We start from the raw sequence: 14,806 nt of genomic DNA, 5'->3' as shown, positions 1-14,806 counted from the left end.
TGACATCCAACTGAAAACAAATATATACCTTAACATAGTGACCTGGGTCATGAAACATTTTTACCCACTTTAGTATTTACTTATTTAGCGCTAACAGGCAGGAAGGATGCAATGCCCGACTTTTATTATGTACCACTTGTAATATGAAAAGTCTTGGGTGATTGACAGTTACAAGATGCACACAATAGATGTCAAGAGCAAAGAGTAACTACGTCGATGGCAAAAAAAAGTCTAATGCATATAAGAACAAATCTGCATGAGGTAGGGCCCCATGATTAAACTATCTTGATACTTCAATATAAAGTACAGTCTAGTCACTGTGCAGTACAATTACAGGTCAGTTCTTACACATTGCATATCTCTATTCAAAGATGCTCATGTGAAGCAAAAACGTTACGAATATGTAAAACCCAAATCTATAAGCTATATCCTCGTGTGTGTGTGTGTGTGTGTGTGTGTGTGTGTGTGAGTGTGTGTGTGTGTGTGTGTGTGTGTGTGAGTGTGTCCAGCACTTTTCAAACTCTCTCTTTCCAGCTTTCAATATGACAAAGCAGGCTGACCATTGTCAGTCAGCGCTTAACAAAATATGACATCATTTCACAGCAACATCACACAGCAGTCATGGCAAACAGACATGCAAACGCCAGACATGTGATGAATTATAACATCAAGATTTAAATGTAAATGTAATAAGGAGCAACACTAAATTTCATAATGAGACATTTTTGCTGTATCACGATGCATGGACATGTGTCTTATCAGTGAAATGTTGACCTGTGTATTGTAGCAGGAGATTCCCACCTCTCGCTGCCACAAGAGAATCGAAACCTTTTGGTTGGTAATGCGAAATACCATATTTTGATTGATAATTATCATATGTAGCAGTTTCCTACTCATGTCCCTGGAGTAAGCTTGCACGGAAGAGTGTCACCACTAGGAGTCAAACCTGAGTCAGTCTGGGATTCTCACATAGACAGCAGCACTGGTTTGAGACAGGTAGTTGAAGTCAATCTACAAATTCCCTCTTTAAATTATACAAAAAAATTAAATTCCACAATTTAAATGACCACATGCGACTTAATTGAAAGACACTGGAAGAAAAGGACTAAGTGACTGAGACGGATGTGCTTAACAGCTGTTCCGTGGGTGTCGGCGGGACAGCAGTGAAGTGACTTGGTGTATTTGTGCAGTTCGCTCCGCAGTCGAGTGAGAACGCTACATTTGACTCTGGTTTGAGTTGTAGTAGAGAAACAACTGTACTATTACACAGTAATTAGTACACAGTAATTACATGCTTATTAACAATCTTAGGAATAAAACACTACAAACTTATTCTGCCAGATTTATTTTGTCTGTTGTACAGTGTACAGCTTTACATGTTATTTTTTGTTGCATATTCATCCTCTCTTTACATAATCACTGCAGCGTTTGAGAGCGAGAGAGAGAGAGAGAGAAAGAGAGAGAGAGAGAGAGAGAAAGAGAGAGAGAGAGAGAGAGAGAGAGAGAGAGAGAGAGAGAGAGAGAGAGAGAGAGAGAGAGAGAGAGAGAGAGAGAGAGAGAGAGAGGGGTTCTTAGTCAACAGGCTGACATCATTGACTAAGAACAACCAAAAATGACGACCCAGGGAATCAGGGGGAAGAGTTATCGCTACCCTCACAGTTATCAGTGTATTTTGCTATTTTTTTGTTAAATGAAATTTTGAATCCATGCAATGTGGATTAAAAACACCACTTTGTGCATTGACAATACACAAAACACACTCCCATACTAAGCTGTATGTTTGCATTCATACTGAAGCCTTTTATCATGTGAGCATTCCAACCAAGAATTTGTATGAACCTAAACCGTCAAACTTGGTTTTTCCTGATTTACTAAATGACCACATGGTGTTTGGGAAATATAATTCTAAGCCCAACCTGTGTGTATTTCAAAAGACCAACGTGTAGGAGTTATTGGCATCCAACTGTGAGGTTTCAGGCTGCAAACAATCAAATATCCCTGCCTTCCCAGGAATGCATTGCAACACTTAAGTTTAAAAAAGCAATCCAACAGAAAATGGACCATGTCGGCATCACGCAGCATTTGACCCTCATATGGAATTTCTATCTGGGAAAGGTCCCATCAATGTTTGCTCTCTACTGTTATCAGTCTCACTTTCTTTGTGGTATTTTCATGAAACTGAAACTCTACAGCAGGCATCTCATGATTTGATGGAATTACGAGTCAGAGAGCCACAATTTGATGTTAGAATTATTACCGGTGCATCTCGGTGCCAGGAACTGCCTGACTTCTTGCTACTTTTAAAACAGTGTATTTTCATGAGCCCATTAAAATAAAATCACCAGATAGCACTGATTAAATGATAAAACTCAATTCCCCTCCTTCGCGGCAGTAAGCATTCTACTCATCACATTTTTCTAGAGACAGAAAAAAAATACTGACAAAAATGTGCAAGCCATGATGACCGTAATAAATACGAACAGTAGGGGCCTTTGTATGTTACCTGTGCAATAGCGTAAGCACATAAGTACATAAACTTATATCTAATTATCATGATCCAGAGTAGACATCTGCATATAAATAATGTTCTATCAAAAGTCTACAATGGAAGAATGATTACTTATTAACATCATGTCCTTGTAAATTACCACATATTTACTATGACAAGTTGGTGAAGTGTAGTTCATGATATCAGGAAATCTCCTTGGTGATTAAAGGGAATAAAACCTCTGCAGATCTGAATATTTTTCAATGTCCAGTGTACGCACTGTTTTTAATGATTGTAAAATTCACCGCACGTCTATTGTTTGTTTGCCTCTAATAACACACACACACACTCACACGCATACACACACGTACATGCACGCACGCACGCACACACACACACACACACACACACACACACACACACACACACACACACACACACACACACACACACACACTGCGCTGTCATCATCACAGCAAGACAGACCAAAAGTGAGTATCTCTCACGCTGCTCTCTCTGGCTTTCTGTTTCTTGCCTCCCTCACTCTTGTGTTTCCCTCATCTTTCCTCTCTTCCATTCTTGAGGGAGTGTTTGCTCTTTCGTCCCCCCCTCCCTTCATCCCTCCCTCCCCCACCCTTGTGGTGCTGAGAAAGTGTCAGACAGCAGTGCCAGACTCCCTTCCTTTATGCGTTCTGTCAAGAAAGCTGGCAGACTTTAAAATGAGCTTAAAGAAGTGGGTCTAATCCAAGGTGATTTATCTAAATGGGACGTTGATGTGTGTGTGTGTGTGTGTGTGTGTGTGTGTGTGTGTGTGTAAGAGTATCTTCATGCATGTGTGACTCTTCAACATGTTTGCATTCTTAAAGAACAAGCGAGCGCTACATACATGCGTGAGCACAAATTAAGTTTACTCCTGAATAATGTGTGTGTGTGTGTGTGTGTGTGTGTGTGTGTGTGTGTGTGTGTGTGTGTGTGTGTGTGTGTGTGTGTGTGTGTGAGAATGTGTGTAAAATCCTTAACAAATGCATTGTTCATCGGTGTCTCTCGGGTGAGCTTGTCTCTTTCATCTGCCCGCCCACACACACACACACACACACACACACACACACACACGCACATGCGCGCGCGCACACACACACACACACACACACACACACAGCAGTGAGGTTAAAACATTTATTAGAACGCCGTGCTAACCCACATCAGAGGTTAGGTTAGCAGGCTCTGACTTCTCCATTGTGCCCTGTCAGCAGGTGATGACTAAATCAGTCACGGCAGACATTCAGCATCACTGCAGCTCCTCTTGCAGCCAGTTTCATCAGAGGACGAAGCAACACAACAACTGGATGGAGCTGACCTTGGATTTTAGGAGGGTGCATTTCTATAAACACACATGTACTGTAGGGATGCGGCAACATATCAGCTGTGTATTATATCGGCTGCTATTTGCTATGTTGACGACCATCCACTTACAAGCTCTCATGCACAGACGTCAGAGGACCCATCCTGATGTGTTGCTGTTAAAATCTTTTATTTATTGTTGTTTCAGGAATTTTTAGGAATGATTTTGTCCTCAAAGATGGACAAAGGACTCCAAGACCTAAAAATTGACTTATTTTTTAATGACTTTTTATTATTATTTATTTTAAACATCAGTATCAACATAAATCCAAAATTTCACCATTATGCATCCCTTAAGCACTGTTTTTTATCAGCAGGGGAGACCTGCAGTGGCTGCTCTGGCTGAACACAAGTTCAAATGTAGCTTAGTTTGAACTTAAGTGTAAATTTCAAACGGGGTTTATGGACAACTAACATTTAGCGCCAACTAAAACAGTTCTAATGTAGACTTCACTTACAGTACAACTAAAATCCTACATCCAGCTCTTAATACAGCAAATGTAAAGTCATTTGTGTAACAGTTTGAAGGGGGGTGGGGTGGTAATTTGCAGGATGGGGAGGAAATGTACAAGCTGGTTACAACAGCGTACCTTTATATCAACTTGAATTGTAGTTTGACAATTTAACCACTTGAGATGAATGTCACTGGGTATTTTACATCAGCTAAGGTTGTAAAGTAGGCTACAATTATCAATTAATCTTAGTGCTTTGTGCTAATTTATTGAAGTCACCCCTTTTGTTGTGTTTGGGTGAGTAAAGTTTATTTTTAGCAGTTGGACTATTGCTATTGCGTGGCAAAATGTTGATGGATTTATCATCAAACTAGCTTCAACTGAGCATTCAGTGTCGGCAACTTGGGGTACAACTTACATGCTGTATAGCTGGTGCAACAGGCTACTAGCCTGTTCTATAAACACCATTTTCTTGCTTGTTTGTGCTGATCAGGACTGTTCAAACAGGTTAAAGAGTCGAGACTCAATCCACCTCTACACCTGGGCCTCAGCCCCCAGGCCAACCTCCACTGCTGAGGTACAACGCTTAGCACGGTAATATCTGCCCTCGTCCTTCCTGCATCTTCCATCATTCTCATTTCCTCTCTTCACTCTTTGCTTTACTATACACCTCCTCTATCCACCACCTCTTCTATCACCTTTGCCCAATTATTCACAAAAGTGCACCCCTTTAATCTTCGTGTTTGTTCTTTTTCTTTTTCTGCTCTCTCAGCCAATACCCTTGTGCCTGCTCTCCTCTCATATTTCTTTCATCTCTGTCTGCTTAGCTCACTCCCTTTTTCTTGGTCTCAGTCCCCATCGCTCTCCTCACATCCGTTATTACTTTTATACCTCTTTTTTTCCTCCCTCAGTCCTTTCCCCAACCCCCCACTTCCACTCCTCCCTTTTTGTTGGTGCTGAAGAGAAATGTTGAACACAGTGTGTCATCCTGAATCTGACAGATGAGCTGGGAGTGGAGTAAGAGGCTGACAGCCTCGCATTAATCCACGTTCGCGCGCAGCGTGCGCGCGCACGCACACACACACACACACACACACACACACACACACACACACACACACACACACACAGTCATGTTTCCATCACTTCAGAAGGCACAGCACTGACTTATATTCATGCGCTAGGAGACGTATCCTCACTTAGTTAACCTGCATCCTTAACCTAAACCTAATCTTCCCTTGATCTAATGTTCCCTAACCTTAACTTTCCCTTAACCTCTTATGTCCTCACACTCAACTATTAAACCACAAACAGACACCTGAGGGTCTGTATCACGTGAACAATCCACGTTAAATGTTTGAACGATATCTTGTGAGGAGTTCTTCACTGTTATTAATGTACTGATTTGCTTTATTCAAAAGTGAATGACAAACGCCTGAATGACAGCACGGCAGGGAAGAGACATAACTCATGAGACACTTCAAGATTTAGAAAACATGAAAGAAAAAAAGCTGCACTTTTAAAGGAATTATTCATGCGACATAAGAAAGAATTATATTAGAGAATGTAATTCTAATTCAATCAGCCAAGGTCGGTTTACATCTTGGAGTAGATTTCTTTAAGAAGTTTAATTGAGAGAACTAAGATTCATTTCAGGGTTGCAACTTAACTTAAATCAGGTGAGACAGCATAATTATTTCCAGAGAATCAATCCAGTTTTATTTTTTGCTGATGCTGAAAAAGGGGCTGATGATTATGTGTTAGGAGCAGTTTCAGATGCCAGATTTTGAGAATTATACCATCCTACGTGAATGACCCTGCAGGCCAGCTGGAATCTCCAACTCCAGTGCTTAATACCACTAGATCCTTCCCATCAGTCCTTTAATGCAATAGTATTTTGTCTCTTGCCAAGAGTATAAGCATTTATTAAAGTGGACCCCTGCAGAGCCTTTGTATCTCACTTTCACACATGCAAACACAGCTATGAAGAGGCTGCCTGATGTGATTCCCCACTGTGAGCTGTCACCCACACAACTGTCTTTTCTACGCTTTACATTGAAGGGGAGGCAAAGTCCACTCAGCTGTGAGAGTTCAGTCTTGTGTTTGACTGAAGGTATGAAAATGAGGCAGCAAGACCCTGGAGAACAGAGGTTCCTGAAGGTATGTCATCAAGAGAAGAAGTGAGAAAACCACAGCAACTGAGCAAAATGATGACAGGTGTAAGACTATTAAAAGCTCACCCGGACCAATTTACCTAAGCAGGGGGGTGACGGGAGACAAAGGACTCTTTTGATGAATTTGGATAGTGACTCTGGGTGATTTTATAACACAGGGCAACCCTTTTAAGAAAGCCTGATGCTCGTGGACTCTTGGTTGTACTTTGTGTATGCATGTGACCGACACATGCACACCCCCTGATTAGCCAGGGCAACAATGCAACCTTATTTAAAAATACACAGTCGAATTCCAGTGAAATGTGAGAGCCATGAATTATAAATACAACAGCCGGAGAGAAGCAAGACACCCACAGATACTAGATGTGTGTGTGTGTGTGTGTGTGTGTGTGTGTGTGTGTGTGTGTGTGTTTACAGCTACCACTGAAGTTACACATTACTGATGTCTCACTGCACATGCACAAAAAGATGAGCCAGTCTGCCAGAGCAGCCAACATAAAACATATACTCTCATCCAAAAAGCTAAAGAGAGCGAGTCTGCCAACATACAAATACACAATATCCAAACCTGGCTGTGTCATTTCACTGCAGACAGGAGCAATTTGAGAGGGTTGTGGCATCATATCTCAAAGCGTGAAATGTAAAACTGAACTACTGCCAGCTATAGAATTAAAGCGGTAAATGTGAGGGGAGAAAAAAAACAACTTCACAACTTTGAAAAGTTCAGTGCCAAAAGGAGATAAGAACTAACACCTTCTGTTAAAACTGGTGGCTGGTGTAAAAAGTAAAGCTCTATGGAAAAATCAAGTGCTGATGCTGTTATTAGCTTTCATTCAGTTTTAGCTTCTTAATTTGAAAGAATCCCATTCTCTCAAATGGCAAAATGTGGACAAAATCTTTTAAAGGGAAATAAAATAATATAAGTGAATGGAAGAATGAAAATGAAAACTAAATACATAAATGGTGAATGTAACGGCAAATCAGTGGGTGGGAGCGTGACATCCAGAAGTTGTATACCTGTAATAATCGGTCTTTGTCATGTTTGCTGGAAAACGTGTTTTTAGTTAAAAATGAGAAAAAGGCCATTCCTGTCTCGCCGTGCTACTGCTCTGATTGAATTTCTTTCATTGTGGAGGATGATTGAGGTTGAGCATCATTTCCTTTCAGGTGTGTCCTTGACAAAATGTAAAGGGTGTGGGTTTGATGCTGGCCGATCTGGCTGCCTTTCAAGCAAACACTGGGCTTTCAGTAATGCTTCGATAATCTCGGATGTCTGGCAATGCTAGACTTGTCTGTGAGCACAACATATCTTTAAATGAATAAAACAAAATAAAGAACATACACAAGCAAACTCTCTCTGATAAGATCTATCCCTCCATCCATTCATTTTCTACCACTTATCCAGTTTAGGGTCGCGGTAGGGGGCAGGAGCCTCACCTCACCTGTACTACCTCATATGACTGACTGGTGATGTCACAAAAAATGTGGTCACATCTGCATGTGGGTCATGTCTGAATGTCCTACTTTTTGAATATTTTACAACCCTTCTCACTTCTAAACACCTGTCACTCAGATATCTGCGCTTAAAGAAACTCCACATCCAAAAGCAGTTTACATTTCCTGCAGCAGCACTGGTGTGTCTATATTATATATACACACATATATGAGAATAAAACAGCACATTATCCTAACAATGGATAATCAAAAGCTTGCAAGACTAGTATGGAAGCTATAATAAGTCCATCCATCCATTTTCTTTCGCTTATACTATTAAGGGTCGCGGGGGGGGGGGGGGGGCTGGAGCCTATCCCAGCAGCCATCGGGCGAGAGGGGGGGTTCACCCTGGACAGTCGCCAGTCCATCACAGGACCAACACATAGAGACAGACAACTTAGATTTAGAGTATCAATCAGCCTCGTCCCCTCTTGATGTCTTTGGACTGTGGGAGGAGGAAGCTGGAGTACCAGAGAGAACCCACACAGAAACAGGGAGAACATGGAGACTCCACACAGAAAGATCCCATGCCTGAGCCGGGACTTGAACCCGGAACCTTCTTGCTGTGAGGCGACAGCGCTAACCACTGCACCACCGTGCCGCCCGTGCTATAATAAGTCTCTAATCAAAATATTAAAAAAATAAAATGCCACAACGTTACATATACTACATGACTGTGATATTATCACAAAAGGTCATGATGCACAAACTCATCGACAGTCACCAAACAGATCTATTAATAATGTGTATACTGCAGTGAGAATTCCATGTGCATCAGCCGTGCAGGTATCATCTTGTATAACCATCTCCCCACTCTCCAAGTCCTCACCCTAGCATTTAAAGAGCTTAAAACTGATGAATAGTAATGGCAGGAGCAGTGCAGCGTGGTGAGCAGAGCCCCAGCCTGTGGAAACAGGCCTCAGTGTGGATGACAGGCCTAACGAGCTAAATATAGCCTTCTGGGTTATCTCCTCTGTGGGCGCAGCCAGTCCGTTGTTGCTTCACATTATTTACGTGTCTGTGCGTGTACTCTCTCTCTCGCTCTCTCTCTTTCATTTCACGCCCCCCCACACAAACACACCACTATCTCTTTCTCTTGCACTCTGCGTTAAATATTCTCTTTTCTTTCTATCTCTCTCTCCATTTCATCCCTTCACAGCACATTTTTTTCACCCTCCATCTCTCCTCTCTGCAATTTTGTCCCCTGGTATCTCTCTCTCTCTCTCTTTTCTTCTTTCTCATTCCTTTTCAGCAATTTTCTCTCTCATTCATGTATCAATTCTCCCTTTATCTCTCTCCTCTCCCTATCACTCTCTCCCTCTCCTCTTTTATTCTCTTTATCTCTGCCTCCCTTTGTATTTTCCCTCCCTCAGCAGCTCCCCTGTTTTTTTTCCATCTGACACTCTGAGCTTTTTTTTTGCTCTCAAGCTATCTTTCTCTTTGAGCATCTCTTTCACTCCCCTCCCTCTCATTTTCTCCTTCTTTCCCTCCCTCTAATTTCTGAGCCATGCCTATGGAATAGCATAGCACAGCATTAGCCATCCACCATATACAGGTTGAAATAATGTAGCCTGGAGTGCTAACCGTCTGTCATGCTCAACTACTGTGTGTGGATTTAGCAACTGCATCTGATGCTCTGTAGCCTCTAAACTGTCACAGGGAACAGCTGAGGCCAAGTGTTGGACACATTTAACATTTCCGATGTTTAAGAATGACACAATGCTCACACGTGCCAGCTCTGCATGAGGTTTGATCAATCCCCCTGACTGTGGCAAAGACTGACACCTTTGCTAGCTCTCCTGGTAAACGACAGGGTGGCAGAGATGCTGGATAGTGAATGTCTGTCTGGGCGGTTTGTTCCACTCAGCAATTATATGAAACCGCAGCTAAATTGAGGAGTGCCTTAGATTAGGGAAGTGGGTGATTTTTTTTTGGAAAGTCTGTGGTTTTCAGAGATTTTCTTTGTGTGTGTTCTGAACAGTACAATACTTGTGCACATATAAACGCCCACCCCCCTTTTTACACAACACTTTAAGTTGTGAAACAGAGAAGATATCTTTTGAAATGAGGTTCATCTGACAAATTTTTAAAAAGACAGGTTTAAAATTTTGTGACGATACTTCACAAAACAGGCGGCACGGTGGTGCAGTAGTGAGCACTGTCACCTCACAGCAAGAAGGTTCCGGGTTCGAGTCTCGGCTCGGGCACGGGATCTTTCTGTGTGAGTCTCCATGTTCTCCCTGTTCCTGTGTGGGTTCTCTCTGGTACTCCAGCTTCCTCCCACAGTCCAAAGACATCAAGAGGGGACGAGGCTGATTGATACTCTAAATTGACCGTAGGTGTGACTGTGAGTGTGAATGGTTGTCTGTCTCTATGTGTTGGTCCTGTGATGGACTGGTGACCTGTCCAGGGTGAACCTCGCCTCTCGCCTGAAGGCTGCTGGGATAGGCTCCAGCCCCCAGTGACCCTTAACAGGAATAAGCAGAAGACAATGGATGGATGGGTGGGACTTCACAAAACCTCAACTAGCTTTAGGCTGCGCTATTAGTTGAATTTGTTGTTATGCAGTTTCTTATTTTAACAATGTTCATGTTGCTGCCAAAACAAACAAAAATGCCTTCATAATGCCATAAATAATGTAGTATAATAATACAGGAAAAAAATACAAATTTTACAGTGAAATTTTATTTTACTGGCCAACATTAGCTCCCACGACCTGCAGACCATATCGGACCCAAAACTGAGAGAAGTTTCATCACTTCTTGATTCAGCTCTGTGTTTCCCTTAAGCTATTATAGAGCAGAGCAATACTACAATGCTACACTACAGTCAACAAGAAAAGTTGATAATGCTGTTGGAGTATCTGACCATGATTTCATTACATATATGCTATGTAGAGAGAATTCTACAAATGTTTCAATACTGGTCTGTGCCAATTACATTATCAGTAACTGCAAAATTAGAATGGTGTTAGTTGCTAGGAATCAATGTCTTTCATGTAACGTCCTTGTATAGGAACAAAGAGAAGGATTTGTGTGGAAGGAAAGAATCTGTGTTTATCTGTTTATCTTCTAGCTGTCTGTCCATGTGCTTCCATATCTATGTCTGCTCACACTCAGCCTTTTTGTCCGTCAATCATGCAGTGTCTCTCCCTCTCTCTATCCCCTCTCTCTCTGTCTCTCTATCATCCTCTCTTTCAGTCTCCGTCCATCCATTTGTGAGTCTATCTAGCTCATGGTCCTGATCCTGCCCGCTCTCCCAGGTTTATGAAATGCGAGCAGCTTTGCGGATGGTGCATATCAAATTCTGGTCAGGTCTGTGTGGATTTTGTACCACAGATGAAGGCTTACAATGCATGTGAGCTTTTAGTCGCACGTACACGCCAAGAGGTGTGAGGGAGCTCAGGCTGTTAGAGAGTAAAAATACTAGAATTACCACAGCGCGGGTGTATGCCCCCATTAACCAGTCCAACTGCCCTTTACGTCCATGTTACATATAATTCATGGTATGTTGTGCGTTCTTTAATGAGGCTTTAATATCCTCTTTTTTAAAAGAAATATAAATCATCATTGTTGTTTTTTTTCTTTAGAAACTATTATTTCAGCAGACTCCAGATTACTTTTGTCACTGGATGCAATGTCTGCCAGCTCAATGTCAGTGAAACTAGGGGCGTTATGGTGAACAATAACACAGTAACGGTTCTGGGAGAGGACATGAGGAGGGTGGACTCATGAAGACCAATCAATTAAAATACTAAGCTGGACTCATGACACTGGAACGTAACACTGAAGCCCACTTCTTTAAGTTCCTCACTGTGTGCAACAGGCTGTCACAGCTCTTCTACTTTTTGTTTGCAAAATAGATGAATGAACAAAAAGCAATTTTTTTCTTGATTAGTTTGTGACAAACTAACAGTTGTGACTTCTGACCCTTGAACAAAACCAAAAACCAAAATCAAATCAGTTCATTTTTGAGCCAAGACGAGTATCTGCCTGAATTACCTTGAAGCATTAACTGTGATGTTCCTTGACCTTTGACTGCCACTGCCAAAATGTTATTAGTTTATCCTTGAGTCCATGTGAACATTTGTACCAAATTGAAGAAATTCCCTCGAGGCCATACTGAGATATTACATTCACGAGAATGAGAAGAACAGACAGACAACCGGAAAACAAAATGCCCCCGGCCATGGCTGCCCACGGAGCCATAAAGGCAGAGAGAGGAGGGAGAAGAACAAGACAAAAGACAAAGCAAGACAGAGACTCTGGAGGAAAATGGAGAGAGGCAGGGAAATGAGAAAAAAAGGGCAATCGGAAGAGTGGTATGAAAGAAAAAGGAACAAGAAACTCTACAATGGGGAAATTTAAGCTCCACTATTACACTGTATGAACAACATAATGATTGTGATTCCTTCAAAGGAACCCATCCCACTCTTTAGTGTTTCTGAGGAGCCCAGTAAGACTAACAAATCCCTGTAGCGCTCTGGTTAAGGTCCGATTAGACTCACCATGATGTAATGCCTCTGCATCTCCGTCTTCTCACTGGCCAACTTCTCACACTCCAGTTTCAGGCTGCACAAGGATTGAAAAGGACAAACACACACACACACACACACACACACACACACACACACACACACACACACACACACACACAAAAACACACACAAAGTTCATTGTTTTATTTGCATGCACTGACATACATGATCATTTCCACAGGACTTGGAAATGACAGGTCATTCTAAGGCCATGTATGGACATAAAAAGTTATTTCCGGCCATATGGTGTGTCCACTTATTACTGCTGATGCATATGAACTGACACCAAAGCAGGGTGTGCCTCATTGCAGCTCCTCACAGTGACTCTACATTGTGTATTAGTGTGTGCGAGCATGCGTGCGTGCGTGTGTGAGTGTGTGTGAGTGTGTGCGCGCGTGCACTTGGTTGTGTACATTTATTGAATCTGTTTAATGGCTGTCAATTGTAGGGCTCTTGTGCTGTCAATTGTAGGGCTCTTGTGCTGCAGTGAATAACAGTAAGTGTTCCTATTATTTTGTCCAAAATTTTCTGTATCGTGTTTGTTAGCATCCAGCACATAACTTCTGTTGTCCAATTGTTTTTCTTTCAACTTTTTTCATTGTCTGTCCCAACAGGATCTTAGAAACAGTAATTTGTGCATTCATTTCATCCGAGTTAGATTACTGCTATGCATTCTTTACGTCACTCACTTAACAACTCTCAGTGTTTATTCTGTACACAGTTGCTTCTTTTTAAGCTCCAGAATATCACACCGAACACTTAACCCCTGATGAGCCAACATTCAACCTGAGATCCTCTGCTCGGTCATTTGGCACAACTCCTTGGTCAAACATTAAAACAAAAGGTGGCTGGACCGTCTCTTTTTGGGCTCATCCAAGAAGCTACATTTTGACTTCATCACATTACTCAATTAACTGTTCACCTTCTTTTAATTGTATGTAAAGGGCTACATGGATAAAAGGTATTGTTTGGTTTTAAGTGATAAAATATTAGGTACCTTCCACCCATCACAGGTACAAAAGGACTCCCCAATAAGCACTGATGAATGTTATCGATAATGTTAACCACTGGCAGTATGCTGTATACCTGTGTGCACCATATTGTCATTCTTGTGTATACTGAGTATACTGTGTGTACCTGTGATACTGTGCCTGGAGGAACTGGAATTCCTCCTTGATACGGTCCAGAGTTTCCAGGACTGTGAACTTGAAAGACTGGCCAGGCTGTAAGGGGACCTTCAAAGGAAAAAAGAAAGAGAGAAAGAGGAGGAGAAAAAGCAAGGATTAAACACTGACACTAAGTTGCAAGTTTGTGTGTGTGAGCCTGTTACAGAATGGTTTGTATGAATTTACGGCATTAATCTATATGCGTATGTGTGCTTGTTCGTGTGTGTGTGTGTGTATTAACCTGTGGCTGTATGTGTGCGTATGCATGGGTGGGTGTGTGTGTGTGTGTGTGTGTGTGTGTGTGTGTGTGTGTGTGTGTGTGTGTGTGTGTGTGTGTGAGTCAGACAGCAAGGCAGGAAGAGAAAAAAGCCAAGATGAAAGTGAGAGGAAAGGTCACTTCCTCTTCCCACACATCATAAAGCCTTGTCCTCTCTGTCTCTGTTCTCCTCCTCCTCTAATGACTCTGCCTCCTTCCCCCTCCTGCCCCCATCCTTTCTTCCCCTCTCTCTCTCTCTCTCCCTCTCTCTCCCCTTCACATTAGCATCCTCTCCCCTCTGCCAGTTTACTAATGTATTCCAGCCTGCAAAGAGCTGAGGAGGGAGGAAACGTCAAATGAATAACTTATAGGGAATCACAGCACCTGCTAAAAGCTAAAGAAGGACCAACAAAACAAGCACCTCCCAGCACCCCCACCCCACCCCCACCATGATTGTCTAACGTGCTTTTGACAGACATCCTCCTTCTCCTCCATAGTTGCCGTGAAGTTTCAGACATAAGAGCACTGTGACTGTTTTAGATGTGGTGCTTGTTTATTTTGGCTTTAGTTTGCAGTCAGGGAAATCTAGAGTAGGTATGGGTGTGGTGGTTTTTTGACATTTCGGATTCTCACAGGAGATTTTTTATGTCAGAAAATCCTTTGGAATTTTTTTCTTCCACTTTGGATCTACTAATTTTCAAGACACTTTAGGAACATTTGACTGAGTACAGACAGCCAGGTGTCGGTTCTTTTCAGCCACATCGTTTCTCCGGTCAGTAAGCAGCTTCATCATTCACACCATCCCCACATAGATACCCCACTTCCCTCTGCACAACCC

General features: G+C 42.2%; 1 protein-coding gene across 4 annotated transcripts in view; it reads right to left on the bottom strand.

The window, feature by feature from the left end:
• The window catches only part of tle2b (TLE family member 2, transcriptional corepressor b), an 86,286-nt gene that overhangs the window by 54,815 nt on the left and 16,665 nt on the right, over positions 1 to 14,806 (bottom strand). For all 4 annotated transcript variants that reach the window (XM_086223254.1, XM_086223255.1, XM_086223257.1 and 1 more), the window contains 2 exons: positions 13,684 to 13,781; positions 12,517 to 12,580 (listed from right to left, as the gene is read on the bottom strand). In XM_086223254.1, coding sequence (XP_086079380.1) covers positions 12,517 to 12,580; positions 13,684 to 13,781 — 162 coding nt within the window. The remainder of the gene's footprint in view (positions 1 to 12,516; positions 12,581 to 13,683; positions 13,782 to 14,806) is intronic.

This window comes from Aulostomus chinensis, chromosome 14 (genome assembly GCF_037954235.1).
Source record: "Aulostomus chinensis isolate RoL2024-O1b breed Wild chromosome 14, RoL_Achi_v1.0, whole genome shotgun sequence".
Lineage (NCBI taxonomy): Eukaryota > Metazoa > Chordata > Actinopteri > Syngnathiformes > Aulostomidae > Aulostomus > Aulostomus chinensis.
This window is presented reverse-complemented; position numbering and strand designations above follow the sequence as displayed.